The sequence below is a fragment of the Engystomops pustulosus genome, chromosome 2 (assembly GCF_040894005.1).
Source record: "Engystomops pustulosus chromosome 2, aEngPut4.maternal, whole genome shotgun sequence".
In the NCBI taxonomy this organism is placed as follows: Eukaryota; Metazoa; Chordata; class Amphibia; order Anura; family Leptodactylidae; genus Engystomops; species Engystomops pustulosus.
Window position 1 is genome coordinate 129716108 of NC_092412.1, and position 23747 is coordinate 129739854.

At 38.3% G+C, this 23747-nt stretch overlaps 1 protein-coding gene across 2 annotated transcripts in view; it reads right to left on the reverse strand.

Moving 5' to 3' along the window:
• Positions 1-23747, reverse strand: part of USP32 (ubiquitin specific peptidase 32) — a 132291-nt gene that overhangs the window by 95272 nt on the left and 13272 nt on the right. For both annotated transcript variants that reach the window (XM_072136419.1, XM_072136418.1), the window contains exons 2-4: positions 16441-16571; positions 4402-4507; positions 69-187 (exon numbers count right to left, since the gene is read on the reverse strand). In XM_072136419.1, the coding sequence (XP_071992520.1) occupies positions 69-187; positions 4402-4507; positions 16441-16571 (356 nt within the window). The remainder of the gene's footprint in view (positions 1-68; positions 188-4401; positions 4508-16440; positions 16572-23747) is intronic.

Sequence of the window (23747 nt, forward strand, 5' to 3'; positions counted from 1 at the left end):
ATTGCATTTTAAAACATGTTGCTGTATTCAAAATATAAGAGAAAATGCAGGGTGCAATGAAAACATACCTCAGAAAAACATTTTTTCAGGGACAGTGGGACTTCTCCATCGACTACAGAAAGCATGCTCTCCATTTCCTCTCGAACAACACAGCTACCAGACTCATTGGAAAAGAGGCTAAATATATCTGTGAAACAACATTTTACAAAAAAAACTGTTATAGAGAGGAAAGGGCGACAGCAACTCAGCCACATTGACTGGAATCTGAAGATGGCCAATACTGCTGGCAGCATGTGTGTGTGGGTTTTGTTAGAAAGGGGAACATGTAGGGAATGGTGTGATGCTTTCTTTGGCACTTCTGGGAAGACATTTATAGCAGCACTGTATTAGTACATTCACAAGTTGCAGCCATCACTATGATATGGAAAGCTGATTAAGGCCAAACAAAAAAAGATCGAGGAGCTCTACTCTGGTGCAGCTTTGCCTTGGTTCAAGAAAGAAAATAAAAGCTGCAGCATGAAAAAAATTCTGATTCGATAATAAGCAAACCGAACATATATTCCCATGGCCGAGTTTGTCACAGATTTTCTGGACTTCCATTAAATGGAATGGTAGGTCAAGAAGTGTGCGTTCCACCAGATGACTACACTATTTTACAAACACATTTTCACCCAGTATTTGAGACATTTTGGGGTCGAATAACTGACAAATTACCATGGTGTCAATATACTCATTTTCAGTCTCAATGTTTAATTGGGCTTTTAGAAAAAAAAAAAGAATGATATAACAAAAATATCGTGCCAGTTAGTTACAAGGATTGTGTATAAAATGAGCACAGTTTGCGGAGGTCTATGAACAAATACTTTACAAAGTAAAACTAAACTACGTCACAGGGTCGCAGGTTCCAAAACCTAGAGAAAGTCATAGTTAAATATTGTGGTATTATACACAGTTAACGTCATGATTGCATTTGTATTTGTTCAAGGAGCATGCTAGGTATAAAGTACAATCGTTCAGGAATTGGCTGGGCTGACAAAAAGCTATATGCTAGAGTCAGTTCAAACCACAAGCTATGTCAATTTAACTGGTCCAGTGGGGGAAAAAGTGGATTAGGTCAGCTACCAATTGTGCAAGTTCTCCCACTTAAAAAGGGCCTATAATTGACATCCTCAACTATGAGACAAAATGTGAAAACAAATCCAGAGAATTTCTGATTTTTAAAGAATTTATTTGCAAATTATGGTGGAAAGTATTTGGTCAATAACAAAAATACATCTCAATAATTTTTTGTATATCCTTTAATGGCAATGGCAAGGTCAAATGTTTTCTGCAAGTCTTCACAAGGTTGACACACACTGTTGCTGTTGGTCCATTCCTCCATGCAGATATATTTTAGAGCAGTGAGGTTTTGGGGCAGTCACTGGGCAACGTGAACTTTCAACTCCCTCAAAAAGTTTTCTATGGGGTTGAGATGTGGAGACTGGCTAGGCCACTCTAGGACCTTCAAAAACCCATCTTAAAACCACTCCTTCGTTGCTCTGGCGCTGTGCTTAATATCATTATCAAGTGGAAAGGCCCAGCCATGTTTCATCTTCAATGCCCTTGCCGATGGAAGGAGGTTTACACGCGAAATCTCACAATACATGGCCCCATTCATTCTTTCATGTACACGGATCAGTCGTCCTGGTCCCTTTGAAGAGAAACAGCCCCCTGTCATGATGTTACCACCCCCGTGTTTCACAGTAGATAAGGTGTTCTTTGGAAGCAACACAGAATTGACGCACCTTCAAAACACAACGAGTTGTGTTTCTACCCAACAGTTCTACTTTGGTTTCATCTGACCATATGACATTCCCCAAATACTTTACTGGAACATCTAAATGCTCTCTAAAAAACGTCAAATTTGTCTGGATATGTACTGGCTGTAATGTTGTGGTAGGAATCCATGTGATGTAGAAGAAACCCACACTGGATCGCGGGACTATAGGCTCAGAGACTACTTTATTCTAAGCTTCTTCTTGCTGTCTGTAACAACTGCCCCAAACCGGCCTGCTCCACTTCCAGCGTACCTCACTGTTGCAGTGCAGAACATGAACAGCATTAACAGCATACAGCACGTTAGCAGTTCCTGGCAGTAGCCTTTGTTAGGTTGGTCTCAGCTATTTGCAATAGGTCGCCCATACCCCTGTGTGATTCTGGGATCTATTATCATTTTGACTACCCAGGAGCCCATGATCAAGATAGATTATGAATGTTCTTGCATGTCTTTCATTTTCTAATTATTGCTTCCACAGTTTATTTCTTCACACCCAGCTGCCTGTCTATTGCAGATTCAGTCTTCCAAACCTGGTGAAGGTCTACAATTTTGTTTCTGCTGTCCCTCGACAGCTCTTTGGTCTTCACCATGGTTGAGTTTGGAGTGTGACCGTTTGAGGTTGTGGACAATTGTCTTTTATACCAATACAGGTAATGAGTAGAGGAGCCGCTTAAAGAAGTAACAGGTCTGTAAGAGAGAGAGAAATCTTGTGATCTCCGTCAGCTTCATAGAGATTAATGGAGCAGAACAGTCGAACGCGGCGTCTGCTCCATTAGTCTGAGGAACAGCAAGGGGTCGGACCCCTCGTTTTCGCAATTTGTGAGAGAAATTCTTGTAGGTTTGCAGGTTGAATTTGGAAAGTTAAGGTTCTTCTGTTAGGTTTTATACAGACAAGTAGTATTCTTTGAATCTATTGGCTTTACCAGGGATTTTGGAATCCCTGGATAAATTCTGGATGACACAAAGGACATTCTTGATTTAAGTTGCACTGTCAGTAGCTTATCCACTTTATGCCCTTGAGAATAGTACACAGCTTTAGATTTCTTTAGCTGCTTTCTGTATATGTGCAATAAAGGAAGGCATAGTTTGTCTTGACAAGCATTATGAATGGGTTTGGGTTTTCTGGGCCTTGTTCAGTGATTCTATGCTACGTATCGCTTTTAGCAGAGACTTCATGACGTGCAGGGACTCATTGCGCAATTTGGGAAACCCCATCTGTTTTGCAGACAGTGGTCACAGAAAATCAATGTGTTTGGGCTTCGGAAGCCTTTGGACTTTGTAAATATAAAACTTGTGAGAGTTACATTTCAGGAGGAAGGCCTTCATCAGGTAAAGCAAATAGCCAATGAAGTCCGTCTGTGATACAATAGCAGGTATGCACCCAAATATAATATTATTGCAACTAGACCTGTCCTCCAGGTCCACCACTTTTGCTTGAAGCTGCTATAACTTAGATTCAAGGTCATAATGGGCATAATTAAGAGTTAAATTCACCCATTTGGGATTCAACATGATAGACTCTTTCCCCATTGTAGACTTGTACCTAGAGACAGGGAGTTTTTTGTTTTGTTTAGTTTTTTTTAAATGCTTTGTCAGGACGGTTTTATTGTGCAAGTATTGGTGCATTGCATCCAATATGTCCTACATGGAGGTTTCAGTAAGGGCCTTGTCGGTTTGTTGAAAATATAGCGAAGTGGTCATTTTGGAAACAACGTTTTCCTGCCGTAAAGTCGCTACACTTGCGCGGCTTTTGCTTGGTCGGGAGCTTTGTGAGGCTGATGTGGAAAAAGGCCTAGCAGAAACTGCTGCATGAGGGCGATTTAGTCCACCTGAGTGTCACCTCCACTGTCTGATCCTTCCAATAGGGGCTACAGGAAAGCTGGAGCAGAGTTGGAAACTACTTAGGGCAATGAGCTCCCTGGGTCTTTGTATGGTAAGCGTGTTGTGTTGAGCAAGTCTCACAACTGTCTGTTAGGCGTCATTTTGGGTGTTCTCCCTTAACTGGGAAAAATAGAACTCCATTAGCTAATGGGGCAGGGAGTTGGTCCAATGCTTCTTGGCCATCATTGAAATGAGGTAATCTTTGGATCAGTCAGGATTGCTGGAAAACTGTGAAAAGCTGTGAAACTGAAAATTATGACATACTGCACTAGAGTTAGCTCCTCATGCATCTATCCATCTCAAAACCTAGAAGTGATTGGCAATTTCTTTAATAGTGTGCAGAATATCAGTTAGGCTACATTCCCACGTTAAGATGGAGTAAGAAAAAAAAACCCAGTGTAATAGCATCTTACAATTATATGTTGTGACCCATTATGATGCACATCTGCTTTTGCCTTTAAAAACTGTATCAGAAAGCCTGAACATGGGAACACAACCTAGGGCATCATACACACCAGTGTGCAGAAATGGGGCGCAAACTTCACCCTGTTTGGGAGTTTGTTTTGGCTGGTATGAGTGCTCCTAACCTCCAATCTCCATAGGAAATGGATGACATTTATGGTCATGTGCATAGAAGGCCTATCTTCTATAATTCTGTCCTTGTGGAAAGTAGCTAGTGAGAATAGTGATGTTACAACACTTACACTTAGCCTTCTCTTCATCTCGACCTCTTGTAAGAAGAACAAGTCCCACTATCAAGTTATTGAAGTGTAATCCTTTTGAGGTTCCACCAAAAGAGCAATAAATGACCTGTGAAAAAAGACAAAAACCATAAATGTTAACAACATACCACAGGAAAAATTTTCCTCCCACCGGCGTACTGCACTCCAGTTTTACTCAGGGGTTCAAGTATATTAAAATATCTGGAAGCACAATCCACATGAATGAAATCTAACCTGGCGGAGACTTCAGACGCAGTCTCTGTTGATTATCTTATGTAGGGCATAGTGAATACATGGGATTATTGGGAAATATTCCTTTTAAATACTGATTTACATGTTTTTCCAGCAAATTGTCAAACAAGACATGCAAAATTTCTGCCTTAGTTTTGGTTTGGTCAATGGAATCAGACAGATCATATGTCCAAACTAGGTTTTGGTCTAATTATCTTACATGCCAACAATCTGCCATTTTTACATAGTCACACTCCTTCCACACAAAAATATAAACAAAATGATATAAGGAAACACTGCTTTTTATGTGTGCTTCAAGGAGTCAAGGGCCACATCTGAGATCGCCACTTAAAATAAAATGACTTCACATAATAACATGATGATACATGTATAGCTTACTAGTTATACATATTTTAACATGATGAAATATAACCTCAGAAATCACCTTCAGTTACAATCTATCACGATTTATTAGATTGCTCCACTACTTAGGTCCTTGCTTACAATTCTGATTAATACTGTAGGCAAGTTTACAGATTAGCAGCTGCAATTCTACAGTCTGCACTATTTGTCATTCACTGCATGATGAATTTGCCTAGACAAAAGCTTTTTATATTAAAGCACCATGGGATTAATCCGGAACATAAATCTAGCATTGTAACAGCAGCAAATGATCAAAGATGAAAATGAATTTGTTGGTGTTCTAAAAAGGTCCAATATTTGATTACATTTTAACCAAATATAAATTTAAATACAAATATAAAGTTTTTTATAGTCGGGTAGTATTTTTCCCCAGATCATTATATACGGGTGATAAAGCAAACTCTTCAATGAAGAGGTCTTTTCACTGGCTGTTACAATGAGCAGAACAGGTCTCACCTTATCGCACCATTAGTTGGCCTGTGTACTCTAGCAGCAGCAGGAGAGGACACATGCTCTGCTCATTGCGACACCAAGTGAAAATAAATCACTGAGGGGCTCCAGAAGCACCCATCAGAGCCAACAGGCTCATTAGCATAATTTTAAAAGTTGTCTTTAGAAGGAAGGAGGCCACGGATAAAAAATATAAGAATGTTACCACAGTGACAGTACATGGATCTATGAATAAGTTTATCATGATGGATTTTGATGGTAGAATTTTTTATTTTAAGGACACCTAACTTACAGACAACCCCTAGTTCCAGATTTCTCTGAACACACAGTGGATCTGGATGTATGGTGTGCAGGTTTATTGATAATTCTTGGTCCTTTGAGAGCACAAAATTTAGAAAATTTTGTCATGTAATCTCTTGTGAGCAGGGCCCTCACTCCTATTGTTCCATATGACTGTTTGTACTCTGTAAACTAATATTATATTTCTATATGTCCCCATGATTTGTAAAGCGCTACAGAATTTGATGGCCCTATATAAAGATTATTATGTTATTATTATATTATTGGGAACAGGGAATAAAAAAAAATAAACAAAATAAAATTTCCCCAGAGTTACAATCATAACCTTCATACAAATTCAGTTTAAGAACAACCATTGGACTTATCGTGTATGCAACCCAAGGACTTCCTGTATAATTCTACATTCACATGAATATGTGCCCGCCGTACCGTAGCACAGCAGGCACACGTCGGCACCGGGAGAGGAGGAGAGTGTGAGCGCTGCTCAGCCCCGCCCCTCTCCACAGCGATGTATGGCGCACGGCGCCGTATTCCGGGGAAATATCGGACATGTCCTATCTTTTTCCCGGCTATGGGATGGTGCCGCTTCTGTACAGCACCGTGCAGCCATTGCCGTCTATGGGGGGCGTACATAGGACATATGTAAGTCCCCCCCATACAGTCATCTGAATGTAGCCTTCAGGCGATACCACATGTTGCGTTTGGGAACCGGTTTAACACATGCGTTTTTGAATGTTTACCATGTGATTGGCTGGTTTTAACCCCTTAACGACTTGGCCTTTTTTAGTTTTTTCACTTCCATTTTTCACTCACCAACTTCAAAAATCTATAACTTTTTTATTTTTCCACATAAAGAGCTGTGTTATGGCTTATTTTCTGTGTAACAAATTGCACTTCATAGTGACGGTATTTAATATTCCATGGTGTGTACCGGGAAGTGGGAAAAAAATTCCAAATGCAGTGAAAAAACACATTTGCAGCGTTTTCTTGTGGGCTTGGATTTTACAGCTTTCACTCTGCGTCCCAAATGACATGTCTGCTTTATTCTTTGGGTCGGCACGATCACGTGGATACCAAATTTGTATAGGTTTTATAATTTTTTCATACATTTAAAAAAATTAAAACCTCCTGTACAAAATATTTTTTTTTATTTTGCCATCTTCTGGCGCCAATAACTTTTTCATACTTTGGTGTATGGAGCTGTGGGTGGTGTCATTTTTTGCGAATTTTGATGGCGTTTTCATTACTATAATTTTTGGGACTGTGCGACCTTTTGATCACTTTATTAATTTTTTTTATATTTTTTCAAAATGGCAAAAAAATGCCATTTTCGACTTTGGAAGCTATTTTCCGTTACGGGGTTAAAAGCAGTGAAAAAACGTTATTATATTTTGATAGATCAGGCATTTTCGGACGCGGCGGTACCTAATGTGTTTATTATTTTTATTGTTTATTTATTTTTATATTAGTTCTAGGGAAAGGGGGGTGATTTGAATTTTTAGTTTTTTTTATTATAATTTTTTTTTTTTAAACTTTTTTTATTTTTACTTTTACTATTTTTCAGACTCCCTAGGGTACTCTAACCCTTGGTAGTCGGTTTCATCCTATCATATCAAAAAAACTTTTACCCCTCAAGAAAGGGGAGAAAAAGGACCAACTAAGAGGATGCATGTAAAACAAGAAATCTTTATTGGTGACATTATACATTTATAATTACAATAAAAAACATAAAGTGGTGGAATACAGAAAAGTGCGGAGCGATCCAATCTGAACAGAATGGAGTGGTATGTATTGGAATGGATGGGTTAAAACGAAGTAGTCTCGGGTATGCGGAACACCATGCGGCGCCATCTCTTTGAAGCCACCGGCAGCATTGCCGGCGGCGATCAAGGTGAAAACACTCGCGATCGGTGCTAGCACCGACCGCGGGTGTTACCGGTAAGCCATTGCTGCAATATGCAGCAAAGACTTACCGGCTATGGAGAGGGCTCGGGAAGGGGTTAAATCTGTTTCACAGCTACCTACACTTCTAGAAATGAAGACAAATCGGTTCAAAGCAGCCAAACGCATAGTAAACATTCAAAAACGTATGAGTTTTTAAATGGACTGAAAATGCATGCTTTAAAATGGTCCAAAAAGTGAAGTGTTGCATCAACCACGTAGGGTCATTCTCATGTTAGCTTGCTAAGCAGAGAACTGACATTTCACAGTGACAAACTGGGCGTAACAGAATGGAACCAAACATTACAGAAATAATTGCAATTTCCATCTTGGGTATCCATTGCACATCATATTAGGAACCAGTTATATGTTCACAATGCTCATTTTACTACTTGTATTACACTACACCACATCCTTGCTAAATTCTCCAAGGGGTCTACGATTAAAAATTAGGGTCACTTTTTGGGTTTTCCTCTGGTTTATAGGGCTCTCCAATGCATTTTGACACATATGAAGGATTTCTGTTAAATTTGGCTTCCAAAAGGCAAAAATCCCTCTTTCTCCTACTGTGTGCCCATAAAACATTTTAGATGCAGATGTGGGGTGCTTCTACACTCGGGAGAAATAGTTTTACACATTTAGGGGGGTTATTTCATCTTTTATTCCTTGTGACTATAAAAAAACTAGAGGTAAAAGTGACCTTTATAGGAAAATTTTCACATTTTTCTTTTTTAGGGCCTATTTGGATCTTACCTGTAGGGGCAAATACACATATTACACATTGCTAAATTCTCTAAGGGGTGTGCGTTCAAAAATTAGGGTCCCTTTTTTTGTTCTCATCTGTTTTATGCCACTAGGGCTCTAAAACATTTCTGTCAAATTTGGCTTCTAAAAGGCAAAAACATCAATCTTTCCCTCTACTGTGTGCCCATACAATAATATACACATGTGAGATACTTCTACACCCGGGAAAAATAGTTTTACACATTTATATCCTATCATTTTTTGTGGCTATAGAAAAAAATAGGGGTAAAGGTGACCTTTACGGGAAAATGTTCACTTTTTTTCGGGCCTAATTGGATCATACACCTGTAGGGGCAAATTACATATTACTTTCCTAAATGGTGTATTTTGTTAGAGGTTCTCCTCTATTATGGTACCACTAGGGCTCTCTAAATGCATCCTGAAACACGAAAACTTCTTCAGCCATATTTGTCCTCCAAAAACTAAACATCACTCTTTCCCTTCCAAGTGACATGCTGGGCCCATACAGCAGTGTTCAGTGACAATATATATTGGCATACTCAGGAGGAATTGCACTAGACACTTTAAAATGCACTTTCCTTATTAACCCGTTATGAAGGTGTAAATTTTAATGAATAAATTGTTAGATAAAATTACATTTGTTATTTCACTTCGGTTTATTAGGGTTAACAAACTTTCCAAAGGTTGTTTTGAATAATTTGAGGGGTGCAGTTTCGAAAATGGTGTCATTTGTGAGGGTTTTCTGTCATATAGACCTTATAAAGTCACTTCTAACTAAATTGGCCTTCCAAAAATAGGTTTTAATGATTTTCATTAAAATCTGAAAAATCGCACCTAAAGTTATAAGCCTCCTAACATCCTAAAAAAAAAAAAAAAAAAAAAGAAGAAGAAAGAATGTTTGAAAAATTATACCAAGTGAAAGCAGACATATGGGAAATGTTAGTTATCAAGTTATTTTGGTGATATGACCAACTTTCCAAAAAGTAGAAAATTTTGAATTTGCAAGTTTTTTTCAAAATTTGCTAAATATATATTTATATTCCCATGACCTTGAAGACCTTAACTTATTTGTAGCTTGTAGAGTAAGCTGTAGAGCTGTAGAGTAAGGAAGTGCCTGTATCTGGGCTGGTCTTGCAATGCAGAGGGTAGGGGCAGGAAGCACTGCAGTGTGCAGACAGAAGCAGCTATTCATGAGAAGAATCTGACCAGAGTCAGAAGATTTACGTTCGGATACTGGGGCAACTAAAATTGTATACACCCGGACTGATAGAGACAGGTTGGAATTATACCTGTGAAATGCTGTATTTTTGTTAATAACAGTGAATTTGAGCACGTGTTAATTTGTTATCCTGAATATATTTCAGAATCTTGTCTTTGTGGGAATACCCGTTTAAAAAAACCAAAAATGTGACAAAAAAAAAAAAAAGAGCAGAAAAAAAGCAAAATAATACAAGAAAATGATGAGTTGCGGCATGAAAGGGCAATAAATGATAACAATAGCAATAATAACTTTATGACATTTAATCAATCGCATTGCTGTCCCCTTCCACCCAACTCCATGTGGTAAATGCGTGACAAACTTGCATTTAATATGCTCCTGAGATAAATGTATTCAATTAAAACATGTATAGAAACATAAAGAGTGTCTGCAGAGCTCCACGGGGGATGTGCTATATCCTTTTTTTTTTATTCCAGCAATATCCTAGATAATTTGTAGCAAACAAAAAATTACTCTAGAGAAAATAATCAAAACAGTAGCACTTAGACTGCTACATCCAAGTATACAGCAAGAATGACTCAAAGAAGCTAGTGGCTTGAGAAGATGTCTCAACAGATCCATTTTTTCCAATTAATAACTTGATGAGCAAAGTGTATTTCTATGTGCTGGAAAGTGCACGGTGATATAAAAAGGGGCATAATGCTAACTAGATCCACAGGGAGAGGGGGCCAGTGGCTGTCATGGTTAAATACAAGAGCATCTGTGCTGTGTGATGCAGGAAGAAGACAGTGCATTCCACAGACTATTATGTTAATCTGTGATAGCCACTTTTTTGGGCCATTCTGTACAGAATTATTTCAAATATTTGTAACTTCTACTCTATGTACCGCACAAAAGCAAAGTTTATTTAATCATGCTGTGGCTTCATAAGATGTTACAATGAGTAGAGCAGGTCTTGCCTTCCCCTGCACTTCATGCTGCTGCCAAACTAAACAAGCTAAGGTAGGAGGGAGAGAACATGGGGTTGGGCAAGGCATGTTCTGCTCATTGTAACAGCCTGTGAATCTGTAGCACTGAGAGGCTCTAGCAATGCTCCCATAATTAGCATAATTTTAAAAGTTGATTTTAGAAGGAAAGAGGCAATGAAAAAACAAATATAAGAAGAGCACCACAGTCACTGTGCCTGTATCTAGGAGTAAGTGCCTCTGGTTTACCATGCTTGATTTTTATGGTTAATTTTCTTTAAAGTCCCATTCCCCACCGCAGCTCCTCCTAACAAAAAACGTCACCTGCTGTGGCATCCTCACATATCGGGTAAGGCTTCTGGAAAGGACCCTGCAGAAACTGAGTATCTATGTGCTGCTTACCCATAATAATGATTCCTCTGCAGATTACATGAGGATTTATGCCAAATAAATGTGTAGGTGTGTGCATTTTGCTTGTTGATATATCTTTAGTACAGGAAAGTGCACATGTAAGCTGTAAACCAGAACAAGTATGAACATATGGTGCAAATTCCAAATCGAATGGGTTTTAGTGTAAATACATATGCAATCAGGTGAAGTCGCTTCATAGTAAATGTGGCGGGCCATGCGCTCATACCCCCATAGTGCTGTGCAGCTTGGAGAAGCTAGAAAACTGGCAAGGAGAGAAACTGTCAGAGAAGCCATAATGAATCTCCCCTTGAAGAGAGCCTGTCACACTTTTACACATTTAACTAAAAGCAGTAATTATTTGTGTATGTGGTGAGGTATTTAAGGCCAAATTCACATGTTACATTTTCGAATGCAGTCAAAACCCATACAAAATGCAACAAGCTTTGCCAGAACGCCTATGCGTTTGCAGTTAAACACATGTGTCATGGAACAAGCGCAAGGCGTTTCACATTACATACATGCAAATCACCTGGGGTTCGTTTAAGTGGAAACACGAAAGCATTCATCCAAAGCCCCTCCCCCGTATGCAGTCAACATCCATACAAAAACGCAGCATGTGAATAAGGCCTAAAGGTTTACTCATGAACGTTACGAGGTATAAAGTCAGAAGTGAGGAGACCTTGTATAAGCTCTCAGTGCCCCAGCTCTGTCTCTACACTGCTTTAGGCCATTTTACCACTTCAACGGCCAGGTCCTGCACCCACTGATGTCCTCTCTGCGGATGAGCCTAGAGTGCATGAGTTATGAAGACTGGAGTACATCCCCAGCGTCATCTCGGAGTATCCTCCACAATGGTTTGATGTCCTGACTTTGTTACACATGTTAGACGTTTAGCTGCGTGAACGTTCATGATTCCAAAAGGTAGCCAATGTGTGGCTCTGATAGAAATTTTGTACTAGGGCCCAGTGGACTTCAGTAACACCACTGGAAATAAGATTTGCAAACTGATGAGTAACATTCAATGAGTATTGCAGATACTGTACATAAACAAAATGGTCACGGTCACAAGAATATTGAATACAACAACCCTATTTATCCCAAAACACTTTATTTAGGCTTGGGCCACACTGTTAATCCATAAATCTATTGCTGCGAATGCCTTTTTTTTTCATTTAGTATTTCAGTTTTTTGCTCTACTCCTATACATTTTTTTAATACATAAATTTAATACATTTTTAATACATACAGTTCATTACTTCCAGATAAAGATTTGGTAAAAATTAAGTTACTCCTGGTTCCTTTGAATTAATATAAAAACACGTACAACAGAGCTTTCAATATAATAAATTTATATATTTCATATTATTTATCTTCAAAAACAAAGAACTGGAAAACAACATACTTATCTGGTTCGCGACCGCCCACTGTTGGGTTCCGCTGCATGGAGAGGGCTCACGGGCTGAGCCGGCTCCATAGCCGGTAAGTCTTTGCTGCATATTGCAGCAAAGACTTACCGGTAACACCCGCGAGCGGTGCTAGCACCGATCGCAGGTGTTAGCACAGCGTTGGCTAGTAGTCTCGGGTCTTCCGAAGAGCCGAGGCTATTTCGTTTTAACCCCTTCATTACAATGTGCTCATAGCACATTGTAAAAAATGTGGAGGAAAATCCCCATATACTGCCATACTGTAGTATGGTAGTATACGATAGGATCGATCAGACAATCTAGGGTTAAAGTACCCTAGGGAGACTGAAAAATTGTAAGAAACAAAATTTAAAAAAAAAAACAATTAAGAATTTTTAGGTTTTTTTAAATATATCACCCCCCTTTCCCTCAAACTTACATTAATATAAATAAACAGTAAAAATCATAAACACATTAGGACGCGTTCCGAAAAATGCCCGATCAAAATATATTAACGGTTTTTCAATGCGTATAACCCCGTAACGGAAAATAGCGCCCAAAGTCGAAAATGGCACTTTTTGCCATTTTGAAAAATATTTTAAAAATCTATAAAAAGTGATCAAAAGGTCGTACAGTCCTAAAAATGATATAATTGAAAATATTATCAAATGTCGCAAAAAATGACACCACCCACAGCTCCGTCCAAAGTATAAAAAAAATTATTAGCGCCAGAAGATGGCAAAAATCAAAAAAATAATTTTTGTAAAAGGTTTATATTTTTGTAAATGTATGAAAATATTATAAAACCCATACAAATTTGGTATCCCCTTAATCGTATAAACCCAAAGAATAAAGTAGACATGTCATTTGGGGCGCTCAGTGAAAGACGTAATATCCAAGCCCACAAGAAAATGGCGCAAATGCGTTTTTTTTCACCATTTTCACTGCATTTGGAATTTTTTTCCCGCTTCCGAGTACATGGCATGGAATATTTAATACCATCACTATGAAGTGCAATTTTTTATGCAGAAAACAAGCCATCACACAGCTCTTTACGTGTAAAAATAAAAATAAAAAAGTTATAGATTTTTGAAGGTCGGGAGTGAAAAATGGACATGAAAAAACAGGAAAGGGCCCCGTCCTTAACCGGTTAAATTGTTTTTATCCAAATGTTTACTAACAAGTTGCAATAGTATCATAGTATAGAAGGCCGGAAAAAGATGCAAGTCCATCAAGTCCAACCTTTAAGAATTAAATGTTTTATTCCCATAACCTGTGATATTTTTTCTCTCCAGAAAGTCATCCAGGCCTCTCTTGAACATGTACATAGAGTCCGCCATAACAACCTCCTGCGGCAGAGAGTTCCATAGTCTCACTGCTCTCACAGTAAAGAACCTTGGTCTATGGCGTAGAGGATGCCCCCTGTCTATGGTGATGGTAGAATCCCCTCTCCTCTAGTTGTAGAGGATGCCCTCTTGTCCCGGTTACAAGCCTAGGTATAAAAAAAATATACAAATAGGGAAGATTTATCTTGACTTGTCTGCCAGCTTTCTGGAATACAAGTACTGATACAATTGTAATTCCATGTTAAAAGCCAGGAATTGGGATCGTTTTGCTCTCTACGCCGAATGGGCATGGAGATATGTGGATGGGACGTGTCCAGCGGTGCAGTGAGCAGGCACAGGGTGATCACTCACTATAGCCTGCACCTGCTCAGGCTTCAACAGGTGCAGGTAACAGCTAAATTGTACATTAGCACAGCCAGCGTCGGATACATTAACCCCTTACTGCGGATATATCCGCCACTGAGCGCAGTGACTTAGGGCTCAGTGGTGGATATATCCGCCATGGTGCCGATGCCTGCTCAGCTGTGAATCAGAGCTGAACCGGCATCGGGACGGGGTGCCGTCTGTAACTAACAGCCGACACCGTCGTGTAACACCTGTGGTCGGAGTGGGCGCCAATTGCGGGTGTTTAACCCGTCAAATACCTTGGGGTCTTTCCCTCATGATCGCCCTCCCAGTCTTCGAGGGGCGAGGATCGTTACTATGGCAGCCTTGCGGTCTGATCAGGACCCCAGGGCTGCCTGGAGGCAGTGCCTGAAAGATGGCTTTGATGACGTCATCTTAAAGGCACAGTGTCAGCCTATGCATGTGGATCGGCGGACACTGCTAATACCCTACAATACATCAGTATTGAAAAGTATTATCATAAACAAGCTGATGACAATCAGATGATTGCTTGTTCATTTCCCCTGGTGGAAGTAATACAAAAAAAAGGGGAAAAAAATGTTATTCAACACAAAAAATTAACTAATAAAGTAATAAAAATGCCCATAAGTGCAGAAACAGATAAAGAGACATACAATGCACTAAAAAGTTTAAATGATAACAAAAACTCCACATATATGGTAACACCGCATCAGTAACAATTGTAGAATAAATGTAAATTATTGAAACAGCACAATATACGGCATTAAAAAAAAAAAACTCCAAAAACAAAAATCAGCCAAAATGTATGAATTTTACCCATTTAATCCCACAAAAAAATGCAATAAAAAGTGATCAAAAAAACATACGTACTCTAGAATGACTCTGTTGCAAATTTTTCCCCACATTAGGGTTTTATGTGGCAAATTTAGTAAAACATAAGAAAATATTCATGTATGGTATTCCCGTAATCGTATAGACCCATAGAATAAAGATAACATGATTATTAGTCTACAGTGAACACCAGGAAAAAACGTAAAAAATACAGTACAGAATGATGCTTTCCCCCCTTCCTCAACAAAAGGGGATACTAACCCCAAAACACTGGAAAAAGCATCTCATCAATGTGCGCCCATAAAACAAATAACAGAGAAGTGTTGGGGGGGGGGGGGGCGTTCTCTGTACTCGGGAGAAATTGCAAAACAAATTTTAATATGGGTTTTCTCTTTATCTTTTGGAAATGTGTACATTTTAGGGCTAAATGTATAACTGACAAAATTTGACCATTTTAGATTTCATCTCCATTTTCATTTAATTACAATGAAGATCACAAGGGGTTAACAATCTTCCTAAAAGCTGTTTCTGATAGTTAGAGGGGTGCAGATTTGAAAATTGGTTGATTATATAGTGTTTTTTTTTAATGCTTTCAAATTTCTTTGAAATCAGTATTTATCCCCAAAATAGTCAATTCTGAAAATATGGAAAACCGGTATTCGATTTGTCAGCCGCGTGACAGCAAAATAAATTATCCACATATTTCAAAAATTATGAAAATTTAAAGTAGACGTATGGGAAATGTTATTCAGCAACTTATTTAGGTGGTAAATCTATCTATCTACCTGAAGACATAATGATTTCGAATTTTGAAAGTGACAAATTTTTCAAAAAATTCACTATTTTTTCTTTCTTTTTATAAATAAACGCAAAACTTATCAGCCAAAATTTACCACTAAAATGAAGTACATGTGGGAAAAAAAAAATCACTTTGATAAGTAACAGTGTTCAAAAGTTATAACTATATAAAGCGACGCAAGTCAGAATACAAAGTGGGGCTGAGCCTTAAGCTACAAAATGGCCGCGTCCTGAAGGGGCTAAAGGGCCACAGCCTACGGATGTATTCGGTGCAGCGACAGGAAACCATTTGAATCATATATCAAAACCTGTATGACACGATAGCTTTGCCCAACATTAATATGCATAGGCCATAGGCGGCAGTACTAATATTCTTGATTACCCATACCAACAGATAATGAATGTATAAAAGTTAGATGGAATAGATGCAATTAAAAATTTTATCTTTTTAAATCAAGGTGTGGAAGGCTAGAATCTTCCTTCTGTTATGTGCTAAACAAACACATCAGTAACCACCTCAGTTATACCTGAACAGAAATAATATGAAACACATAGTGACATTAAGTTCTTACCTCTGCAACTTTTGGAGGAACGCCATCTCCTAATACCTCCCTGATAAAGCACTGTTGGCTCATATAATAAGAAGGACCACCGCATGTTCTTTTGAAAGCATCTCTAAGCCTCTTTAATTCCACATCCGTCACTGCATAATTAAGAAAAAAAAAACACGAAACATCATGCAAAGTTATGATTTATATAGTTTGTTACAATAGAAACCATATATTTTTCCAAGAATTTTCAGTGTAAAATCTACAGTTTATTGAATGAATAGATGTGGACCAGAATTGTGGAGTGCTTTTATGCACATGAAGCATTGTGGGTTTTGTGCTACTTTCTGGAGGATAGCTGCACAATGATCAACTGAAATGATATCTTTCTTAGTAAACAGTTGCCTTTCCGTGGTACACTTAGGCTGCATTTTTCAAGTGCAACACTTCAAATGTTGTACTACAAATCACATATAGAAATCCTTCCACCTTTGCTTTTCTTAAAGGAAATCTACCATCAAAATCAAACATGATATAACACAGAGCACTCATAGATCCAGGCACTGTGATTGTGGTAATGTTCTTATATTTGTTTCGTATGGCCTCCTTTCTTCTAAAATAAACTTTTTAAAATGATGTCATTGAGCCTGAGGGGGTATCCTAGACTCTCTGTGATTTGGGTTACAGTGTCTCACCCTTGCAACTGCTCCCACAGCACTTGTGCAGGAAGTGCTCACTATACAAATGCTGAGGAAACAGGGGGATGGGGAGAGTTTAAACACCTGTAAAACCAATTCACAGAGGGGCTAAGGTAGCCCCGCAGACTCATATTTGTTCTCCAAAGCTTCCTTCCTTCTAAAATCAACTTTTAAAAAATGATGCTAATAAGCAGCACTCTTTGATATGTATATAAACTCCCCAGCCGAGCTCACACAGAGCCATTTGATAACACCTACCATTGTGAACAGACAATTACTATTTAATAATATTAATAACAAAGACACACTCCACACAAACGTTGGGTTTTTAAAGAAATGGATTTACTTTGGGTAGCCTTCTTTAATTTTACTTCACACTAATAAAAGTTATATTTTATGTGCCCCTTGGACATGGGAATAAATATTTTGCCTTAGGGCTAACTTATCTGAACAGAATATTGCCTAAGTGCTTTCTGTCCTTAAGTCCTGTAAAGTGTATAATAAGCAGATTATTGTTGCCTGTGTCTATGAGTAAGTTCCATCAGGTTTCTCATGCTTGATTTTGACAGTAGATTTCCTTTAACTCCATCTAATGAGAACTTTTTGCAACATTTTCACAAAGTTCCTCTGACAACTTCAATAAAATCAGAGAAAGTAAGGCTCCATGCACAAACAAACATTGTTATCATCTGTGCGACACCTTTATTTCAATGGAATTATGCAGATGAACAGCCTCTGCGTTGAGGCTGTAGTAAATTCGGAGCTGGCCCTGTGGCTCAAAAGAAGTCTATATAAACTCAAGAAATTCATGTGCGGTACGCTTTTGTGGATCAGTTGCAAAGTAACACAATCACAATGACACTTCAAAAGGTTTTGACAATTTAATGACATTAATTGAAGGTCTTCAGTGACAAACACACACACAAAACACACACACACTTAATGGAATTTCTGGTCTGAAAACTTTTAGTTACAGCTAGAAGACAGATTGACTTGCCATACCTGAAAAACCCATATTACCACAATTTGTAGTGTTTTATATACCAACATGTTATGCCCAAATCACATGTTTCTAAATACACAGTGACAATGTAAAGTATTCCGTTTGTGATGGCAACAAGCCAACTGGACTAATTTGAAACGGCTACACCGCATGTGCTTTGTAGTGAAAGGCTCATTGCGCTGTATGTACTGTATGAGCGTTTAAAAAGGGAATAAAACCAGCCCCCTGCAAAATGAATAAAGTCTGTGTTGCCTCATCATGAAACTTTGGTGTCCAAATAAAAACCTTTTAATCCATATGATAAACATGTAAATACATGACCCATTGAAAATTCCTTGAGTGTAGCAATGTGATCTAATGTTCCCAATATGGTTTCACCTGGTTACATAGGGTCAACATTGATTACTTTTATTGCACACAGTGTCAAAGTTCATTTTGACAACCCTGCTCCCAGTTTCTGCTGGATTTACCAATCCAAATCCACAACAGCTGAACTGAACTCATGTTCTGTGGTCCAGTCAGTAAACCAAGCACATATGCCTTCGTCAAGAAACAAGACGAGATGGGGTAGAGAAATTTTGTTAAATTTTAAAAACTCAAAGTGGTCCCCATACCAGAAAATAAAGCCTTGCAATATATCATAATGAGATTTGCCATGCAATCAATGTTAACATACAGGTCTCAAAGATTTAATCAAATTGATCCAATCATAAGAGATTAATATAGAGATTATAGCAATCTGGACTGTAGCAACAATTGCAGGGTATGCAAACTGCCAAGAACAATCCAATAAAGCAACTGTCTGAAAAAAACTGGTCAACCCTAAAGACATCTTGACAATTCTTACACAAGATTTACACAAAATTAGCACGAGAAGAACTCTACTCAAGAGGTATCTTACAAGGCCTGCGGAAGCTAACAGGCATAGATAAATAGTCAATGAAGCAACAGAATGCTAATAGAGCACCAACAGTTTATTTTCGGGAGACGGCTCTCAAAAGCAATGCAACATAGGCCTATAAATAAACCAGCTGTAAGCTGCTTACAGCATTATAACAGCATTATGACAAATTACTTTCACAGAGGAAAATAACTCACATTTAGTGCTGGGGTATGCACTTTAGCTTTAGAGAAACCTGTCAAAGTGTGTAGAAATGCAGTAGAACATCTCAGGAAAAAGAAGAAAACCCCCTAAAACTAAAGATTTTTTGCTTTACATCAATAAGTGAATGACACTTTACACAATAAAGAAAGCTGAATATGTCACCAGCCCACCCGCCACCCCCCATGTTATTTTCATTTAACTGTTAGTTAATGAAATGCAGGAAAAAAATGAAAATGAAATGAAGGGAAAAAAAAAAAAAAAAAAAAAAAAAAGGGAAATAAAACTGCATAATGGCAGTGAGTTCCACAATGGAGCACCCTTACCAATCTTACTACTCTATGAAAGATCAGGGGAACAACTCTCCGTCTGTGCAGAAGTCACAATCACGCAGCAAGATTTATCGGGAGTTGAACCCCAGTATTCTGGCAAAGAAGTCCTCATATAATTGCAATTACTTGCAAACTGACAGTAATTTAAATTATCCCCCCCCCCCCAGACAGTGGAGAAGGCCGGCCTGAGGGGCATTCCAGCCCAACCCCTGCACTACAATTCTTACAGTAAAGAACCTTTGTCTATGTTGATGGTAAAATCGCCTCTCCTCTAGGCATAGAGGATGCCCCCTTGTCCTGGTCACAGGCCTAGGTATAAAAAGATCTTTGGAGAGATCCTCTCAGTCGTCTTTTTTTTTTTTTTTTTAAGATGAATAATTTCTAATTTTGTAATCTGTCATGGTATTCTAGTCCCCTCCACCCCCTATATTCCCCTAACAATCTTGGTTGCTCTCCTCTGCACCCGTTCTACCATGTCCTTTTTATACACTGGTGCCCAAAACTGTACACAATATTCCATGTGTGGTCTGACCAGGGATTTGTATAAGGGCAAAACTATGTCCTTATCATGAGAATCTATTCATCTCATGATTACATCCCATAATTATATCTGCTTTGTTAGCAACTGCCTGGCTCTGGTCACTAAAATTAAGTTTACTGTCCACCAATACCCCCAAGTCTTTTTCAGCTGTAGTTTTACCAAGTTATTGACCATTTAGAACATATTTGTACATTTTGTTTCCGTGACCCAAGTGCATAACTTTACATTTATCTATATTAAACCTTCTCAACCATTTCTTTGTCCACTCTTCAAGCTTCCACAAATCCCTCTGTTATGCTAAACTATTGGCCTCAGTATTGGCCTCAGTATTAAAGGGAACCTGTCACCAGGAGACCCATTTCTAGCACTCCCCCAGTCCCCACAGAGCATAGTACATACACTGCCAAAGTGTTTTTGTATTAAAAATTGGTTTTACAGAAAAAAAGATATGTTATATTGTACCTTTCATTAGCATGTGCTGTGTGACTAGGCAGTTGCCAAATGGGAGGGGCTGGAAAGGAGCAGTTTCCCCCCACCATTGGGGAACAGCTTCTACATGTGACCTTTTCAAATATATGAAAACACCCATAACTGGGCTTAGTGACACCCCCTGCTCCCCTACAGCCAATCCTGAGTGTGGGGAGTTATTCATATATTTGAAATGGTCACATGTTTCCCAAGGGTGGGGGGGAACTGCTCCTTTCCAGTCCCTCCTTTTTGGCAACTGCCTAGTCACACAGCAGATGCTAATGAAAGGTACAATATAATATCTTTTTTTCTGTAAAACCAATTTTTTTTATACAAAAACACTTTGGCAGTGTATGTACTATGCTCTGTGGGGACTGGGGGAGTGCTAAAATGGGTCTCCTGGTGACAGGTTCCCTTTAAAGGGGTTTTCCCATGAAAGAAAATTCTCAAATTTGGCCGGCTGTATACTACTGGGGGACAGGCTGGCTGTATACTGTACAGTAATTTAATTTTTCTTCCACTTAAAAAAATTTCTTAAAAGTAAAAAAAAAACAATTTTAATGCATGAAAAATTTGTATAAATAAAAACTCCAAATCCCAAAACTCCAACTCCAAAAAAAATAAGCGTCAATGACCAAATAATGAACTAAAAAGTTAGCAACATAAAATCAAAGTGAAAAAATTACATATTTAGCAGCACCATACTTGTATCAACACTAAGAATAAAGTTAAAAAGAGACATGTTGAATGTCACAACATAAAAAAGATTGGAAAAATAAAAGATATGCAATAATTTTTATGTATCATACACTCTTCAAAAAAAATGCAATTGGTACTTCTCCTCATACAGGGAAGGTAACCAAAAAAAAGTTATGAGATTTTAATTAAGAAATTTTAAAAAATGCTCCGTCTTTAACTCTTTTACTGCCAAGGAAGTATCTGATAAGTCCTCACAGGGTAGTACAACGGTGGCCATATTAAAGGTTTTAACTTAACGACCAGGCCTTTTTTTGTTTTTTCATTTCTATTTTTCACTCCCCACCTTAAAAAAAAAACTAACTTTATTTTTTTACAAATAAAGAGCTCTGTGACGGCTTATTTTCTAGGTAACAAATTGCACTTCATAGTGACGGTATTTAATATTCCATGCCGCTTACTGGGAAAAAAAATTTCAAATGCAGTGAAAATGGTGAAAAAACGCATTGGTGCCATTTTCTTGTGGGCTTGGAATTTACAGCTTTCACTGAGCGCCCCAAATGACAAGTCTTCTTTATTCTTTGGGTCGGTACGATTACGGGGGAACCAAATTAGTAAAGGTTTTCTAATGTTTTCATACATTTACAAAGATTTAAACTGTCTGTGCAAAAGCACAGCACAAGGGATTCCACCATCCCCACATATAACTTGATAAACTGTGCACCCCTGGAAGACACATATACACCCCAGTGCCTGCACGGTATAAAATATTGATTGAAAACAATTTCTCGGAAATAATACCAAAAGCCTATTTTGATTTCAATCTACCAATCACATGTAGAACTTAGCTAATTTCAAACCCCACAATCCATCATAAAGTTAAAAGATGAACAAGATGAAAGGAATCAATGCTGGTTAGAAAAGAGAAGCTAGGAGTAAATTGTGGCCACATACAAATGAAGGACCTGCACTTCAGATACATCACACAGCAGAATAAGCACCGACCTACAGAGAATGAGCTTTAGAAGTATCCTTAAAGAGAACGTGTCAGCAGAAAATTACCTCTTTATAATTTTTTATTGTAGAACATATTTTTGTAGAGGTTTGTTTTAAGAGTTCTGGCCATCAAGCCCAGTAAATGACTGGAGCTTGCTAATTCTGCAAGTTGGTTTTCTTTGAAATCAAATAAAGGATAATAGAAGATAAAAGCTCAAAATAAAAGACCATCATTACTCCTTTTATCAGCAATAGATTATGGTTAACAGGGTCTAATACAGATTGTTCTATGCCAGCTGTGGGAGCCTTGTAGTGGGTTCATGCTGCCATAGCAATATATCAGTGCCCCATATGGTGTATTCACAACCAATATGGCGGCATGCATGCGTCTCCTCCATTTTTATATACATCCTACTGTATATATTGTCTTTATAGAAAGTACAGCAGGCTGAACATTAAACAACATTTAATGGCAGTAAGAGTTAAAAGAGAAATATAAAACATGAAAGTTTCCAAGAAGAGGAATGTCTTATCATATTATGTCCCAAGTTACACAGTACACTTACAAGCCAGCTGAAGAAAAAGAATGTTTCAGCCCGATGTCACAGCTCTATTGAGAAGTGTGAACGCTGGAATACTTCCCAATAAACTTTTCTAGCATAGAGCATAATGAAAAAAAAAAAAAAACAGATACTATAAAAACTCAAGTTAAACAAAAGGTCTTTTTCTGCTAATAAAGATAAATGGGGAGGAGTGTTCATTATTCAGCTAACAATAATAATAATTATAGTAATAGGATATCCAAACAGATCGGAGTACTGACAATTTGTTAAAGGGAACCTGTCAGAAGGAGACCCATTTTTAGCACTCCCCCAGTCCCCACAGAGCATAGTACATACACTGCCTAAGTGTTTTTGTATAAAAATAGGTTTTACAGAAAAAAAGATATGTTATATTGTACCTTTCATTAGCATCTGCTGTGTGACTAGGCAGTTGCCAATTGGGAGGGGCTGGAAGGAGCAGTTCCCCCCACCCTTGGGAAACATGTGACCTTTTCAAATATATGAATAACTCCCCACACTCAGGATTGGCTGTAGTGGAGCAGGGGGGGGGGAGGGGTCGCTAGGCCAAGTGATGGGTATTTTCATATATTTGAAAAGGTCACATGGAGTAGCTGTTCCCCAAGGGTGGGGGTGGGAACTGCTCCTTTCCAGACCCTCCCATTTGGCAACTGCCTAGTCACACAGAAGATGCTAATGAAAGGTACAATAGAACATATTTTTTTTTTTCTGTAAAACCAATTTTTAATACAAAAACACTTTGGCAGTGTATGTACTATGCTCTGTGGGGACTGGGGGAGTGCTAAAAATGGTTCTCCTGGTGACAGGTTCCCTTTAAACTTTATAATTTGCTTCACTAGATCAATACATTTTCACATGGCCTCAGCTACCCTTGAAGATAAGTAATGTAGCAAAACATTTTTTGGATTAGCACT